This window comes from Seriola aureovittata, chromosome 10 (genome assembly GCF_021018895.1).
Source record: "Seriola aureovittata isolate HTS-2021-v1 ecotype China chromosome 10, ASM2101889v1, whole genome shotgun sequence".
NCBI lineage: Eukaryota > Metazoa > Chordata > Actinopteri > Carangiformes > Carangidae > Seriola > Seriola aureovittata.
In genome coordinates, this window is record NC_079373.1 from 4,122,556 (window position 1) to 4,141,251 (window position 18,696).

General features: G+C 39.5%; 1 protein-coding gene across 1 annotated transcript; it reads left to right on the forward strand.

Moving 5' to 3' along the window:
• The first annotated feature begins 6,174 nt into the window (after positions 1-6,174).
• Positions 6,175-17,489, forward strand: LOC130175731 (ras-related and estrogen-regulated growth inhibitor-like protein). Its single transcript, XM_056386246.1, has 5 exons — positions 6,175-6,650; positions 10,246-10,302; positions 11,144-11,217; positions 13,292-13,440; positions 15,422-17,489. Exons 1-5 carry the CDS (start codon positions 6,599-6,601, stop codon positions 15,705-15,707), a joined length of 618 nt encoding a protein of 205 aa, XP_056242221.1. The 5' UTR covers positions 6,175-6,598; the 3' UTR covers positions 15,708-17,489.
• The last annotated feature ends 1,207 nt before the right edge of the window (positions 17,490-18,696 follow it).

Below are 18,696 nucleotides of genomic sequence, written 5' to 3' on the forward strand. Positions count from 1 at the left end.
TGCAGAGTAATTAAGAGAAAATATGCCAAACTAACATGAAAGATATGTTGTTATATAAATGTTCTTGTAAAAACAAGAACATTTTTCACATAATAACAAAAAACTGAACAAATATTCTTCTGGTCATGATGGCAGCTGTAGAAATCCACAGGATCCTCACACCGAGCCTTCACTATCAGGTGTAAACTGCCTGTCAGATTCCTGACTTTAAGGAGGACATGTTGGTTTTCTTTCATGTTTTCTTTTTCACCTCTAAATAAATCTCCCGACAAACCTCTGCTGTCTGTCCGTGTTAATCCTGGTGTTGATGTGTGACGTTGTGTCTCCTGGACTCTGCTGCTGCTCTTGGTGGTCTGCTCACTGTGTGCTGACAGTCTCTGATTGTGGTTTTCAGTTTTCAGCTCTTAAACATGATATTCCCTTTTTCAGGACATTTTGTTCTTCCAAGTTTCAGCTCAGTGTGATTTGTCAAACAGGAAAGAGCAGGAGGTGACTGCCTTGGATGTAGTTCATGTCATTTGAGCTGGAAGGCTCATACTTTCATACACTTGTGTCAAAATGCTCTTTTGTTTAATATAATCTATTAATAAAGCTGCACCATGAGTACTCGTACTAAAACACTGATAAAACCCACTCTGGTTTGACCGTAAACATGATACGGTGTCTTTGATCTGTGTGTACGTCCACCAGCATCTGAACTTTTTCAGATATTGAATGAAGACGTACAGAGGAAGATGAGAAGGAGCTTTTAAGGGCCAGCAGCAGCAGCAGCCCTGTGGCTAATGTTAGATAAAATGGGGGGAAATTGACCGTGAGATGTTATCAAAGGGAGGTTTAGTCCCTGCTTGTGTCTTTTAAACCCACTTTATTCAGTCCAGTAAACCTCAGTCACATGTCTGCCCTTTCTTTTTCCTGTCTGTGTTTTTTTTTCCTGCGTTGTAATGTGCAGATGTTTCATTTACGAACATCAAAAGCCCCCATGCAGCTCCCCTCACCCTGTCTGAAGGTGGGTGAATCACTAATGCACACAAAAAGAAGCAAAATGTTTCCAGCTTCAGAGGAGAACGTCTTCTTTTGAAATAAGACCTACATCTAATGTTTAGACCAAAACCAAACAGCGTGCATTAGTCACGATCGGACAACTGATATTTTTCATTCATCTCACATGAGCGTCATCACATTGGAACTGCTGTTTAAAATGTATACCTCCTCCAAAAAGCTGCCCGAGTTATTTAGGGTAATTCAGACTCATTTCCTCACTTACAGTCTTGATAAGTTGTTGCATTAAAGTGTTATTTTCTTGAATTATTGTGTCTGGGAGGGGGATAAGTGCATGCAGTGTTCTTTGGACAGTGTTGAGAGCAGAGCTGATAGTTTATTACACTCTCCTGGAAATGAATGTACCACCTATAAGTTTTATGATCACCGCTGATCTTGGTAGGGGTAAAGAAGTTGACGAATTTCTGACTGTATCTCTGTGTAAGAGCTCTGGGATATAACACAAAAAGAAGATAACGCTGCACATCATCCTTCATATTTAACTCGAGAATAATCTTGTGCCAAAGACAGAGATTTGGATACTTTTAAAGCAATAAACCTCAAAATAGAATATGCTCAAAGACTACGGACACACAGTCATCAGTCATTTCACTTCATAATTTCAACATCTCAGCTATGGAAACATGTTGACACATCTCCTCAAATGCCCAAATTTGGAGGGGAAACCAGAAGAAGAAGAAGAAGGAGAAGAAGAAGAAGAAGAAGAAGAAGAAGAAGAAGAAGAAGAAGAAGAAGAAGAAGAAGAAAAAGAAGAGAGGGCCTTGGAGGCCAAACATAAAGAGAATGAAGGGTGTCACGAGAAGTCGGACTGCCACTGATTCTGCACTTCATCAATCCAGCCTGCGCCTGTTACACACAGGACTATGGATCGATACAGTTACATGTTCAAGATGTTTATGTGAATTTCTGAAGGGAATGGGTGGCTACAATTGAACCAAGACATGCAGGACAGTCAGGGATGATCATGGGCTGGATTTAAAGGTGCACATTTAAACACTGAAGTCACATTAACTCCAGGTTTATGGAACAAAAACCGAGTGAGACCTCTGTCAAAATGATTGATAGCTGCCATCTCGAGCCAGTGGTGTTGTTTCTGTGGAAAGACCCCAAAATTAAGAGCACATTCTCCACACATCTCATCATTTCCTGAAGCAAGATCAAAAGTTTTTACTGTTTGGCTTTGCTCAAAAAGATAAATAGGCCTAATTGTGATTATTCACTTCTTCCATCATGTGCAGCTGCTGAAGTTTTTTACAGAATGGAAAGAACAGCACCTCTGTCTGTTTTGTACCAGTAAAACACAGCGTAAAGATGAGGTGAATACATAGTAATAAGGTGATAATTATTTGTTGATTAGCTGTAAATGTTGCTCCTTCATAATTAGTCGAGTCATGTTGTGTCCTACCATTTTTATATTTGGGTATCCATTACTAAATTAACTTCAACGCTTTACATTGATTATCATGTATATATATAGTTTTTTCAATTATTATTAGTTATTAGTATTTTTAATGGATTGTTTTGTTTCCATTACATAGCCTAAGTGAGTTACTAACCTAAAGTTAAACTTTAAGTCACTATGTAGGCTAAGTTAAATAAGGTAACCAGGTAAACAAAGTTATGATAAGATGAGATATCCAGGCTAAGTTAGCTACCATAAACTAAATGACTATGCTTATAAGCGTCACCCAATTTAATTTGCTTGTCATGTATATAGATTTGTTTTGTGTTAATGCAACGGGTACTTTTTGTTTTATTATTTTATTTATTTTTAACACATTATATGGTACTATATGTCACGTTAGACAAGCTAAGATTAGCCTAAACTATATTGAACTAAACAGCTAAAGAAGGCTAAGATAAAATGGCTAAACTAAGCTAAAACTAAATATGCTCACCTGAGTTTGCTTAATCTTTTACACATTTATGCAAAAATAATAACACAAAAATGCTTAATGTAATATGTGCAAATAGGTTTCAGCTTAGTCAAGTTTACTGCCTAAACTTAACTGAGCCATAACTAAGCTGCAATAAACCAAGCAATCAAACAAATTAAGCTAGGCTACAGTTAGCTAGACATGCTTCGCCTAGTTTACTTTGTTTATCAATATAATTGATTTTATTACACACTGAGCTTTTTTATTATTTTGTTTATGTTACGAAGTTCATAGCTAAGCTGAGCTAATAAGTTAAAGGTTATACAAGAAACTAAAGCACAAAACTAAATTAAGATAAGCCAAGATGGCTAAACTAAAGTAAACTAAATTTAACTAAACTTAACTTAACTAAACTAAACTAAACTAAACTAACATACAAATCATTTCCCCAAAGCTCTTTGGAGAATAGATTAGGCTGCTTGTCTAATTCCAAGGACATTCAGTCACCAGTTAGCTTTGAAAGGATATCTCCTGTTTGGCAAACAGCCATATGGAAATCTCCACTCCAACATAACTTACTCATGTCATACATGGCAGAAAATCTCATTTCACAGAATAAACAGAAAACCTTCCAGACAGATTCCTGGTGCACAGACTTTATGTAATGATGTTGCTGATGTGCTTTGGCGCCCTTTGATGTTGATTTGTTGTTGAAGTTGCGTGTGTGTGTGTGTGTGTGTGTGAGTGTGTTTGGAGCCGGTAAGAATAATGTGTTTCTTGTGTGTGTAGTTTTGTGGGCACATGACGTCGTCCCATGTGAAAGCCTCCCTGCAGCCACGTGTTGATCAGCTCAGGAGACGTGGGCTCTCCCTCTCTGCCTGATTAAAAGCTGCTATGGATGGCTGGGTCTTCCACTGTGTGCTCTCACCTTGAAAGTAAAACAGGTTTCTGGTTCTTCGTGGTTACAGCAGGGTTGAGAAGTTTTGAGGATGAAATGCACTTTTATGAAAATGTTTTGCGTTGATGGAGGTAATGTTTTCTGATCCAAAGTACTTGCAGCTGATTGAAGTCATCAAGCGTTTCAGCATTCAGGGGTGATTAAAATTCTTACTTTAATGGTTTGGGATTAAGCGTGATTGGGACAAGCATATTTTCCCAATATGCAATATTAATCTGTCTATTTTTTAACGTTTCCCTTTGTTCTGATGAGCGAGTCGAAGAATTTCAGTGACATGTTGGTGATTTCAGTCCTCAGCTGAACTCCCAAAACGTAAAGTTATCTGCTACCAATTATTTTGGTGCATGAAGCTGATTTGCAGGATATATGATATCTAAACATAGCTGAATGGAAAAAGTATTATCTGGTAAACATTTCAAAAAGCCCATCCATGTCTGCATGCCGTGCATTATGAATGGATTTGGACGCACATACAGTAATGTGGTCAGGCTGTTTTCATTTCAGCGTTACTGCTTTTGTTTCACTATTTAAAAGGTCCAACAAGAGTCAACAAGAGAGTACAACCAACTCCAAAAAAGGAGATTTGGAAACATTTTTTACTCTAAAATTGATTGACAGGACTCATTTACTAACATGTGTTTTAAATGTATTTCCAAACTGTTAAAGCCTTGTTTACATGTGTGATCAGGCCGTGGTAATCCTGAATTTTGAGGTTTTCAATCCAACCATTATAAATATAAAGAAACTATGTAAATATTCTGAAACAACCCACCCAACATTAAAGCTTAAAACAGTGTTATGATTAACACCAAGACAAGTGCAGCCAAGTCATGACAGCCCTTTCTGAGTTTGGGGGTAAAGTTTAAGACTTTCTTTTGGAGGAGGGTGACTGACTTTGCACGCAAACAAATACAAGATCAAATGAAGCCAGTTTGGAAATGGGCCCAAAATGCCCAGAACAAGCATGTGAGGGGGTCAGGGGGGACAAAAATGTGGTTTTAGTCGAAAGAATATTTGTATTTTATTGGCTGACGTTAGTGTCTGTGAAATTGAAGCTACTGCAGGATGATTTATTGGCTGTATATGCCACATTTTGTGCGGCGGCTGAGGCTGAAGGAGATGGATTACTCGTCCCAATCGACTCAGTTTGATGTCAGGAGTATGACTGATGCTCTAATCAGTGTTTTTATTGCTGGCCTCCTCATGGTTTTGCTTTTACAATGTGCTCAAAGCCTTGACTTTTCTATATTGCTTCAGCCTGGTGAGCTGTGACTCTACAGTTAATAAAGTACGCAACCAAAGTCATCAACATTTTTTCCCCATCATATCACTGCCTTCGCTTCATGAAAATGCATCGACCAATTTCAGTGAAATGACTTTTCCTTGAAGCACACAGAGTATTATCGCCGCTGAACTCAGCAGGAAGTTATCAGATCGTATCACAGAGAGGTCAACAATCACTCCACCGGCCGAGGAAATAAAGATACAGTTTTTCTTCATTTGAACTGGATACAAAGCCACATTGTATGGAAGTCCATTTCTGCCAGAATGATAATCACATTCAGTCGTAATTGTGGGAAATTATGTTTGAAATTTAGTGCAAATTGCAGGAGCGTGAGTGCTGGGTATTTTTAGGTTTAGGCAAAAGGTTTTAGTTGAATGTTAATGAAGTAAATATAAATACATGCTGCCCTGTGCCTCTAACCAAGACCACAATCTTTCCCTAATCTTAGAGAAGTGTCTGAATATAATGCTTAAAGATACAATAATCATAATTAAGTTACAGCATAAATGATCATTTAATGTTCTGCACATACATTCACTATGAGTATTTGCCAACTTGTGTCGTTTTCAAAGTCATGAAGAATCACAGTTTAGAATTTTCATGAGTCTTTGTAGGAATCTCTGATGGATATTGACAAGTGTTAATGAATTATTTTTCACCTACCCACAATGTAATTTTTAAAGAAAAATAGGAAATAAGTTTTTGTTTGCAGTCACTTAATAACAGAGAATATTACTGGAAGAAGAAAGAGAAATTATGAGGAAAAGCGTTTCAGGAAATTATAAGCAAAGTTGAGAATGTTGCGTTAATTTTACTTAGTATATAATGATTTTGACTGACCATGAGGACTTTCACATTTGCCATTTCATCAGCTTCTTTTCTTTTCTTGGCAGGAATGAGCTTCCATAAAATGCCACTATGAAAAACAACCCTAACGTCCATAGATGGCAGCTGGACTACAGTTACAGTGTTGAAGCTGGAACAGCACAATAGGTTTAGTCAGCCGTGACCTTTGAGTAACCTTTCTGTAGGAGGGGGAAGAGACGGAAAAAAGAGATATATAGGCACAAGAGAGGAAAGAAAGAAGGAAAACAGATGGATTGAGGGGGAAAAGTGGGGAGAGTGAGCTATGTTCGGTGCAGGCGAGAGAGAGAAAACAGAGACCAGAGAGGTGTGAGGGAGAGAAAAAGAGCGCTTGGCACACAGACACACACAGAAGAGGGGGGAGGCGTTTGTTTCCCCTCCTCTCCTCTGCCTCTGGCTTTAAAAAAGTGAAACAGCCCTTTGAAGAGGGAGCGAGGGGGGGGCGGCCCTGAACTCCCATCCAGCCTGGACTGTAAGGAGCATTTAGTGTTAGACGCTAACCCAGATAGCAGACACAACACAGAGAGCCAGCTGAGGAGCTGACAGAGCACAGTCATGAACGACATCAAGCTGGCCCTGCTGGGGAGCCAGGGGGCTGGGAAATCAGGTGAGTGGCTTTTATTTCAAACAAGAATACGTGTGGACCTTCTGCCAACATCTCTGTAGTGTTTATGACGCCGTTTAACACGGCTATTGGTTTCTTTCTTTTCAGTGCACAATTCAGTACTCATGACAGTGTTTTTCAAATGTCACATATATTTTTGATGTACAATAAATGACTAGTTGTCTTGGAAAGTTTATTTATAAAATACTGTACAACATTTTCATACTTTTATACATGTGTTTGAATAAGAAAAGTTTATAAGTGTAGGAAACCTCTAGTAAATTAGAGATTTGGTAAATTATTTACTAAATCTTTCAAATAAGTTTCAAATGATGTCTTTGGACTTCATCGGGTTAGAAGACAGAAGCTGTGTGTGTTAAACCTCAGTTTGTTTTCCATCCACATGTTCAAATGAGTTAATTTAAACTAAAAACCTGATTGTACTGTATCAGAGTGTTCAGATGTTTTACATAACATACTCATCTGAGCTGGATTAAAAATGTAAAATATAATTACTTCCAATCATGTGGAAGTAATTAAGATCAGTCAATAATTATTTTCATCATTGTCTAATCTGCAGATTATTCTTCTTGTTGAATTGATTGATCATTTGGTCAGTGACATGTCACTTATTTTGTCCAGCCAGGACCCAAAAACCTTCAGTTTATAAAACAAAGAAAAGCAGGAACACCTCACATTAGAGAAGCTGTAATTAGAGAATGTTTGGCATTCTTTCTTCTGATCAGCTAATCAATTATTCAACAATTCTACCTGACTCAGAAATTACTTTAATTAAATGTAAACTATATGGATCAGTGATTCTAAGCTATTTGGACGTCATAACAGACTCTGTTCTAAGGATTAAAAACTATGAAATATGGTTATTTACAAAGCCCGTTCTTAACACAGGTCTGTGTTTTCTAAAATCCTGTCCTACATGCTTTCAGATGCTTTAGTTTAATCAGAGACTTCATCGACAAGCAGTGGGTGTATGTTGAACCACAGATGTAAATAGAGGAGAGAACAGCTCAAAGTCAGCGTCTCATTGTGAACGCTTTAGAGAAAACTGTCTAAATGTACCTTGAACAGCACTGAGGATACTGACTTGTTAATGCGTCATGGTGTGTGGTTATTTTGCTATAATCTAAATTAATTGAGGAATTATAGTCATGATCGATTAATCTGCTGATTATTATTTTGATTAATCGTGTGGTTTATGAAATGTCAGTTACAACTTCCCAGAGGCCAAGATGACATCTTCAAATGTTTTGTTTTGTTTTGGACTAAAAGTCCAAAGCTGAAGAATATTCAGCTACTGTGACATATGACAAAGAGTGACAGCGGAGTCTCTCATCTGAGAAGCTGGAACCTGAGAAACTGTAGCAATCTGTCGGTACTTTCACTTCATAAATGACTAAAACGATAAATCGATTACCAAGATAGTTGAAATTATTTTCTAAGCTTCTCACTTCTGTAGGCTCGTGTCGAAGTTTCCCAGAAGCTCCAGAGATTTTTACTGGTAACTTTCCAGTCAAAACCCTGTTGGTGGCGCTCGTATATTGGGCTGTGTGTGGAAAACACCATAGTCACCATTCTCACGTTCGACATGTAGCAAAGGGCCGCGGGTCAGACCCAAACCCATGGCCGCTGCATCCGGGACCAAGCCCATGTGACACGGGCTGAGCCACCTGAATCTTTTTTTTTAAGTATATTTTTTTGGGCTTTTATGCCTTTAATGGACAGCACAGTGGAGAGTGACAGGAAACGGGGAGGCAGAGAGGGGGAATGACATGCAGCAAAAGGCCGTCCGATGCAGGATTCGAACCGGGGCCGACTGCAGCGAGGACTGTAGCCTCTACACATGGGGCGCCTGCTTAAACCACTACGCTACACGACGCCCCAGGCCTGAATCTTATAACCAGGGAGAAAATGAGGCTGTGTTTTTCTGGACCAAATGACAAAAAAATTTCTAATGTCCACAAGTGGAAAAAGGTTGATTTATTAACACTTTTTCAGGAACCTCATCTCGAGGTCTCACTAAGTCTCCTCTCTTGCCTGGACATCTCATCAGTAGTAACAAACTTAAGCTCCTCTTTTCCCTGGGCTTTGTTTTTTTTTTTGTTACATAACCAGAAGAGAGGTTTATTGGCTCCATTCACTGCAGTTTAACTGAAATAATGAGATTATTTCTGCCTGCGGACAAACCCCTGCCTTTGTTAAAATGAAGACTCATCAGTCGCGGAACTGATTTTGAGGTCGGAGGAGGGAAAACGTGACGTATACAGAGGTTGAATCGAGCAGTCTGAGCTGTACTGTAGAGGAGCTGAAACGCCCCACCAGTGGTTTTGTTTATGTTGTAATTAACTAGATCAAGCCTTTTACTTTGGCTCTCCTCAGTGCGCTGGCAGTTGGTGCCACTTTTCTTTGTTTACAGAAGTAATAAGTAAAACAGAACTGTATTTTGGTTTGAGCAACTTCCCATGATGCCTCTGGCATATTTTCCAAGACTTTCACCAGTTTATGTGACCGTACCTTAAATCAGTGAGTCAGTGTCTGTGGTGGTGGTGAACACTGACGGGCTGTGCGCTGTCTGTGGAAGAGCTTCATAAAACAATGGGACCACTCCATTCACTCATCCTGGCAGTGAAGCAGAGCTGTTACTGTGGAGATGCTTTTGCCTCTGAGGGCTGCATCTGCAAGTGTGTCTGCTACTCACTGTTCTACCTGTTGCTTTCAATGCATGCTTGTAATTTTATTATAATAATAATAATAATGATAAAAACTTTATTTATATAGCACCTTTAAAAACAGAGTTTACAAAATGTTCCGGCAATCGAAGCAAAAGCAATAATCGGTAAGAGGCTCAGAAGGCCGGACAGTCAGGCCAAACAAAAGCAGGACAGAAATAAGGTAAAGTTAAAGAGGGAAGACATACAGCATACTTCAGTATAAATGATAATAGATAATTAGAGAGAATAGATGTTGTATAAAAGCAATGAAAGAATGACAAAGAGACGATAAAAAGATGACACCAAAGAGGAGCTTGTGGTTTTCTTGTTGTTTAGCTCTGTAAATACATCAGTTTGCATGACGAAAAAAATAATTGCTCCTGTGTCTTTAAGTTTCCTTTGCATTTTCTAGCATGCATGGATAACTTGCTGTGTCTTATCCATGTTTGTGTGTCCTGCTAACCTGAGTATAACCCCTGTATGACCCCTCCAGAGAGGCCCACGACCACCATCAGCCACATGATGTTCAGCGCTTGAAACTTCAGCCTTTATTTGAAACTGATTGTCTGTGGGACCAAACCTGGCCCAGACAGTCTGTTATATGTGGAGGCGAAGCAGAGGGGGAAATGTAATGTAACCGTTCAGCTCGCCAGATATGCACACAGACAGAACTTCCAGCAAAGCCATGCAGCCTCTTTCATGCGCGGCTACAGTTTCACCTCTCCAGACCCTGAGACTGTTGGCACTGTGCTGTGCCTGTGGGATTGGAAGAGGGCTGCCCCCCCCCCACCGCTGCCACCTGTGAGGGATGAGAGTGTAATGATGCCATGATTCATTTCGTTGTTTTTCATTTCGTCTGTTTCCTCCAGCTGTCCTTGTGCGGTTCCTGACCAGGCGCTTCATCGGTGAATATGCCTCCAACACCAGTAAGTGCTTCCAGATTGGATGAAATGGTGCTGTGATGGGGGCTTGGTTTCGGTCCTGGAAACACAGTTCGTCTACAGAAACCATGGATGTTGCTGTGGAGTCACATACATTTTACCACAGCGTTCATGGACTCAAAGCTGGGGTTGGCAGAAATATACAAAAAGAAAAAAAAAGAAAAGAAAAAAAAGCCACAGTTTGAAGATATAACCACCCTCCTGCAGCTCTCTTCATACACGAACATTAAGCAACACAAGCAACACAGCCGTGAGCCTCTGGCTACAGTTAGCAAAACGCTAAACTAATAGCAACATTCAGGGTATATCTACGACACATTTTGATATTATGGGAGAAGTGCAGCAAGTTCTCTCCGTCTCTGAAACACGTCGCAGATATTGACACATATCCATCTGAAGGGACGTACACACACACACCTTCACACATCTGGCTAGATTTGAACACAGAGTCTGAAAACAGGTGGTGCAGACGTCTCGTTTCCTCTCACACCATTTGAATTATATTATGCTGAAAGGTGATTATGGAGCTTTTGCCCATTGACGCCCAGACATTACTGCTTACTCCAGCTTTAAAGGAATAGTTTATCATCTTGGAAGAAGGCTTTTTTGATGCTTAATATTTCTTTAAGAGACAAGGATACCTTGTTGGCTTGATTCCATATACTGCTGTAAAAAGTATCTCATCGAAATTCAATGACACAATGCCGAAAATTCCCAAAACACAAATGTAGCACATCTTTAAAATTCATACATACACACATGGGATGCAAATATTCAATGAATACACAATGTTTTTTTAATTTTTTGTTCTATTTTTTCATCACAGATTCTCTGTACCATAAAAGACTGTCAATTGATGGCAGGCAGCTGAACCTGGAGGTTTTTGATCCCTGCTCTCAGGTACAGCACATCTCAGACACATCTAATATGGCTAACCCCTCCATGCTTTTGGACAGTTAACAATGTGTATACTTAATCCTGCGTTTTATTAGAAAAGAAGAGCTGCAGGGGGACTCTTGGTTTCCTCCTGCATTTCATCAGGTGAACTGGAAATGCACTTAACACATGGACGCCCCTGAGAAGGAACAGGTTAAACAAATGAGAATCTGAGACGGACGGGAAATCTGTACACACAGGTCGCCCATGTGGAAGTTAAATTTCATATTCCAGCCATTTGTGTGACTTATAATAATCATCATTTACAGGTCAGACCTCAGACAATATTTATTTTACCTACAGCAATATTACTGTTGAGAGAAAACCTGCTTCTCGAGGGCCATGTTATTTTTAGTGTTATTTTTCAGTTCATCCACGGAAGCTGAAAAAGGCTTTTAAAGCCAAAGTAAGGTGGAATATTTGGAAACCATTCAGCTGAAGTGGGAACATAATAATTTCTTGTTTTGGAACTACAAGGATTTCACATAACAAAAACAAAACAGGGGCCGGTTTCCAGGTTGAAGCTGCAGCACATGTCCGTGACCTTGACTGAACCATGGTCAGATATTTACACCGGGACGGCACGTGTACGACTCCAACAGCACAAAGTTGGGAATCCAAAGGGTTTATGAGAGTATCCCGAGGCGATGTACGCCAGTGGCTGTCTCTTTGAAGAAAAGAGCCATCCAAACCTGCTTACCTCTCCTTCGACAAGACCAAAAGACCTGAGAGGCCTTTTACTGCAGAGTTAGTATTTTATTGGAATACCCCTGGGCTCAGCAGAACAAGAGCTGCTCATTGTCTTTGTCGGTTAAACTCACTGTAACTCGCCCTCTCATAAGAAACACAGAGTGGATGTCCTGACCTCCTGACCTGGACTGCATAAAGAAAGTATGGAGCCAATAAAGACAGAGGGATGAGTGGGTTTTTACAGTGCTGAGACATCGCTGTTTGAAGGCTCAGACATGTCCTTGGGCCTCTTGTCCTTCATACGCTGTTTATTTCTGCTCAAGGTCAGACAGATTCCCTCTGTTACTCTATTTTATTTTTGGCGCCAGTTCTAGTTTTACCTTTACAAATTCTGTTTTGTCATTTTGGTGGTTAGTTTAGTCTCGTCTGCTCATTACAAGTGAACCTTGTCATATTATATTATTATTATCTGATTGTTATTATTAATATTTTTTTTTGTCCGCTTGTTATTACTCATTATTTCTTGTCAAAAATCTGTTTCTCATCAATTAAACTCGTGGTTAGGCCACTCTCAGTTGTCTGGTAACTTAGCAACATAGCAGAAGTTCCTATGGTTACTGGCAATTTAATATACCTCAAACACTGATTTCGAACGGTGGTTGAACTGAACCATGTCTGAGGTATCAGCCAATAAGAAGTGAGAACTTTCGGTGGAGTCTGCTGGTGCTTTAAGTTCACAAAGTACAGCTGAGGATGATGGGAATTAGTTTTGCAGGTACAATACATTACACTTCATCCTTGAGGGAGCAGGGGGGCAATCCATCACCAGGAATGTCTGTGCAAACTTCCATGGGATCCAAGGTGCAAGCTGGTGGACTGGTAGATCACCATGGGTAGCAGTCCAATGAATTAGGTTCAGTATGTTGGAAACTTCCCCTAGAGGAGCCGAGACGCTGGAGGTGGTGATGAGGAACAAAAGGAGTGGAAGTGGGTCACGCAGTCCTCACGGTGGTGAACTGACAACTGAATGACATTTGACAGCACAGGAAGAGAGAGAGTGAGAGAGAGAGAGAGAGAGAGAGAGAGAGGGAGAACATTTTAAAAGTTTGACAACTTTCAAGTGATTGGCTAAAGGCGAGTGTGTCAGGCTGTTTCGGGTTAGGGTTAGTATTGGATGAAGACAAGAACGGGCTGGTGGAGCTTACAGACAGCGGGAAACTAATACTGCCTGTTCATGAGTTTGTACCTACTTAAAAAAAGACGAAAAACAAAACTACACATTTGTGGAATCTGAATTTACTCTGGCCAGTGTGATTTTCAGAATAAAAGCATGTTTTGTCGTCGGCAGAGCTCGGAGGCCAGGTGTATACTGGAGGAGCCGGTGGACTGGGCAGATGGCTTTGTGGTTGTGTACAACATCAGCGACCGCACCTCCTTCATCAACGCCAAGAACATCCTTCGGCAGATTCGGGAGACGCGCATGGACAACTGCAAAGGGTCAGAAGCAACACACTGAGGGGATTTTGTTATGAGGTGATTCAGACAGTGAACAGAAAAGCTGGAGAGCCTCAGAATAGTTGAGATGCTGTGAATTTGAGCATGAACTGTATCCTTTACTGAGGCTTATATTTCTGCCAGATGGGGCTTAACATATTAATATGTGGGTTAAAAAGTATAAACAATATTAGAAATGCGTTTAAAAGTCAGCTAGGAGTATTGGCCAAAACTCTATCGGACATTATCCCTTAGAATGAATCTTTGTTGTTGAGTAAAAATCTAATGTAATTGAAAATATCTTGTTTTTAGTTTGGTATTTGCGTCATTTTGAGTTTATCCAGTGGATTATAAAAAGGTTTATGTACATAAGTGTTAATTATTAACTCTTTTGTTTACGAAGTTACTCTTCAGTTGCAGTTAAAACCTTCAAATTATCAAAACTGAAATATCAAAAGCAAAGAAATGTTAGGAGGTATCTATTACCTGGACGTGCTGTAAACACTATAGGAGAACAGAAACAAACAGAGTATAGCTGCCCTACTTTCTTTGAAGCTGAACAGGGATCCTAATGCAGTTTGGAGTTTGAGGAATGCTGGGAGTCCCGACTGGCCCTGACAAACTGATAAATGATTCATGATGACGAGTGAGTGATTCACTGCAACCTACAGGCATCAAAATTCAGTCTGCTGCAAAATGGGCCAACCACATCCATCAAGCTGCCTGTCATATCCTGATAACGCTGAGGGAAGAGATTTATTTAGTCACTGACAAGTATGTGAGTATAAACATAGATCAGTGATCAGACGTCGATGGAGATAAGGAGGGCAAATATTAGACTCACTCATGCTTATGTGGTTGTAAATCACATGCACTTAGTCAAATGTCTGCTTTACAGACATGAGGGGAGGTCAAGTTTGTCATGAGGAAGAAACTTACAGTTTTGCCCTGTTTTGGAAGCAGTTCATAGATGAAGGTAGAACATGAGAAGTATTTAAGAGGAATAAGGAGCTTATAAAATGTAAAATTATAGAATTGCTTGGAAAGGAAATTATTGAAGTCAGTTCAAGAGAAAAGGGATAAATAAATGTAAAGAATAAGGTCATAGACTGTAATTAAAGATGGACGTAGCCTCCATGACATCACCCAAAGGTTTCTGAAGAGCGGTTTTGAAGCTCAGAGTGAGCTGCTCCACTCTCGCCATCTTGTCAGTGCCTGACTCCACCTGCTGTCCACTCCAACTATTGTTGTACCAGGCTGTAAACAAGATTATTTCTGCTGTCTGTTGTCTGACATTTGAAGATGGGAGATTGACTCACTGTTGCAGCTAGACTCTAGTGGTCATTAGAGGAACTGCAGCGTTTGGTACTTTCTGCATTCCTGCTTTATTTTTCAGATAATTTAAGACAAGATTAAACTTTATTGGTTTACAGAAAACCAAATAGAAATATAAATAGAAATACAAATAGAACCTATGCGAAAGAAATTAAATTACAAGGCAAGGAATATATATAGAACCCCCACAACCAGAGTTTTAAACCAAGAGTGTCTCAAGTGAAGTGACATAACGATGTGTTTAGGTCTGGGTTAATATTAATATAATATAGTTTATAATGTAATAAAGCATATAAACTACAGTATTAAGTTAATATAGAAAGACATTATGAGCATCTATTGTTATTATTATTATTATTATTATTATATGAGGATCTATATGAAGTAAAGAAAAGGCTGAAGTGCTATATTTGCTTCTTGAAGTTTTTTTCCATAGTTCCTTAATCTTAAGTTAAAAGATGTTTTTCTTGCTACTAATAATTTTACTCGCCATATATTTAGTATCTGCTTCTTCCAACACTTATTTCAAGCTATACAACACTTATACTGATGAAGATGTCATATAGCAGTTCGCAGTATCTCTTAAACCTTTTGAACTGAGAGTAGCATCCACGTCCTCCTCACCCACACTGACCGGTCTGTGTTTCAGGGACTCGGAGGTTCCTGTGTGTCTGGTGGGTAACAAGCAGGACCTGTGTCACGTCCGGCAGGTACGTGAGGACGAGGGCCGCTGCCTGGCTCAGGAGAACCGCTGTCACTTCCAGGAGGTGTCAGCGGCCGAGAGCTACCAGGACATCGCCAACCTCTTCACACAACTCATCCGACAGGTGATGGATCACCTGAAGTACAGAGCCGACCGACGACGCTACAGCGGCTCCAAGTCTATGGCCAAACTCATCAACAACGTGTTTGGCAAGAGGAGGAAGTCGGTGTGATTGTTTCCAGTTGAGTCAGTGGATGATCAGCTGAAGGGATGTTGTGTGTATGGAGCCACGTTAAAGGGAACTAAGAGGTTACATGCAGTGTGAGAAAACTGTAGAGTTTATGCGCAGTGGTCCAAACACCAACCCTGTGTTCACACACTGAGCAACATGGATGGTTGGTGGAGAGGTTTGGATGGTGCCTGCAACTACACAATTTACAGGCAGATATTAGAACATGTATTTGGCAACTTCTGTGCTTTTTGTTGCTTTGGTTTCTCTGCTGTGAGCTGAGACAGATATTTACTCGAGGAGGAATTCAACTGTTGTCATCAAAACAGAGGTTATAGTTGAATAGGACAGTGGTTCCCAACCTGAGGGACTGGACCCTGAGAACACGTCACAAGACGATTAAAAGGACAGTAAAGCATAAAAACAGACCTTTCTCTGATGTTTTGTTTTTGTTGTAAACTACAGGTTAGTCTCCCTTCATCAGCGTTCAAAAAATATATTCAAAGAAACAAATAAATAGAACTAGACACCATCTTGCCAAGCGATCACATCATGACACGCATCAACATGTTGACCTTCTGACCCATGAGTGCTGAGGAGTCATTACCACATTATTACATGAGTACTCAGCGCTCATGCGTCGGACCACACCCATCTTCAAACTTGGCCTTCATTTTGATCTCAACTACACATCTGTCGAGATTTGTATCAGTATCTTGCAAACTGTGATTTTATCGTAATGTCAAAATCTGTCCACAGACACACACACCTGCCAAAGTCCTCAATACACCTCTGTGGTAGTTCCTGCTACAGTAGGAGTCTCCAGACACACACACACACACACACATGCACGCACGCACACACACACACACGCACACGCACACACACACACACACACACACACACACACACACACACACACACACACACACACACACACATTTAAACAAGTACTAATTCCAGGTACAAATATGATTATATTTTACTCTACATTTGTCTGACAGCTGTATTTACTAGTTACTTTTCAGATTACAATTTTTCACACCCTTCCTTCTCATCCAGTGAAAAGTTTGTGATATTGAATTAGAATTTTTCTGATGAACTGAATTGCTCCTCTATAACTTGAGAAAATTCTCCTTATATAAATTATTTCAAAACAACCTTGGATTAGCTGGAATATGCAGCTGAAAACAGTTTTTCTTAGCTCATAAAAGGCTCTTACAGGTTCCTATTGGAGAGTCGGCTTTGATACAAACGCAGTTATAAAATTACTGCTGATTCCAAGAGTAGATACAGATACGCTCCAAGCAGCTGGCTGGTTTATCGCTGTAGCTTTCTCAAATAAAAGCAGTAACAAACTCATCCGACAGTTCATCTGTTCATCTCGAAACAGAGCCACAACATGGAGGCCTGCGTGTCTGACTAGTGATGACAGTAAATGTTCAGGCTTCGGCCTACCTTACTTAAACCAACATATAGTATTTGTTGATCTTTCACACAACAGCACAGTGTCCCTCATCACTGTGCTCACAGTGTGTCACTCACTGTGGACTGACACTGCAGAGTGAACATGCCGACATGTCACATTTGAAGCTTGCTTTAAGCATCTTGTTGCAGTTGTGTGATTGGTTACTTTTACTGTTAAACTGCCTCTCTGTATAATAACATGTTAACTCTTCAGTTCTGCTGCTCAGCAGGTTTTATGTTTTATGTTTAGATGAGGGAAAAAACTGTTTGATGGTCTTTATTGATACTTTAATAAACATTATATTTGTATAGAACTTTTTTTTATCGTTTCATCATAATTGTACTTTTTGAAAGCTATAGTGTTTTTCTATCCTGTTGATTGTAATATCTCATACTCCCAGGGAACCCCGTGCCAAAACTTTGCCGTTTTGACCCCGACAGTACATGGTAGTTTCATTATTTCCCAGTATCCAACTAGTACTCTAGAGGAGAAATGATTAGTTGATTAATTGATAAGTCAATTGACAGAAAACTAATTGGCAACAATTTTGATAATTGATTTATTTTCTTAAGTCATTCTTAAGTAAAAATGCCAAACATTCACTGTTTTTTGATGCTCAGACAAAACAAGCCATTATAATATGTTCTCTTGGGCTTTAGGGAATGATGATGGGCCTTTTTTCACTATTTTCTGACATTTTGCACTCTAAACAATCAATCAAGTATTATGGTAAATATTTGTCAGATGTATTGATAATGAAACTGATTGTTGCCTGCAGCCTCACAGTTCTTCTGTGATGGAACAATAACATCTAGCTGTAGGTTTTTTGTGTGTTAATCACTTTCAAATTAAAGCTACTTGATATATATTGAGGACCAATCATATTGTACATTAGTGGCACAAATTTATAACAAATGTATAATTATGTAGACAGAAATTATATGGAGTAAACCTCAAGCTTTTGGCCTTGTCATTCTCCCTCTTTTACTGCTCATATTGTCATATAGCCATGACTAAATGCATCATTTAAATGTATTCACCAGTATAATAAATGTAATATGTAATGTAATAATTCTTGTATTTGATCTTTTCCCAGCATCAGATGTGAACTTTGTCACTTAAAGTCTTTTAAACTTCATAAAAACAAAACAAACACTAACAAATGTCAATTAAGGGCATGAACTCAGTCACTGCTGTGGTGTTGTTGTTCTTAAATCCAGTTATGTCACAGTGATGCTGTACAGAAAGAATGTAGCCTACCACACATTGTGAAAAATAAGTAAGTAAAACACGTATTCAGCATTTTGTAGATGAATGTTCCTTTTGTAAATACTGTAAAAACATTGGTTGTTCCAGAGGAAATTAAAGTTAAACATTGCCTAATAAGACGCCTGTTTTAGTTCTTCCAAGGGCCGGCTGTTTCGCTTTGAGCTTAACTTTAATTAGATGACCGTGAGAGGAGGCATTTCACTAAAGCCTTAATAGAGGAGGAATTTCCTGTGTGCAACTGCTAAAAATAGCAGG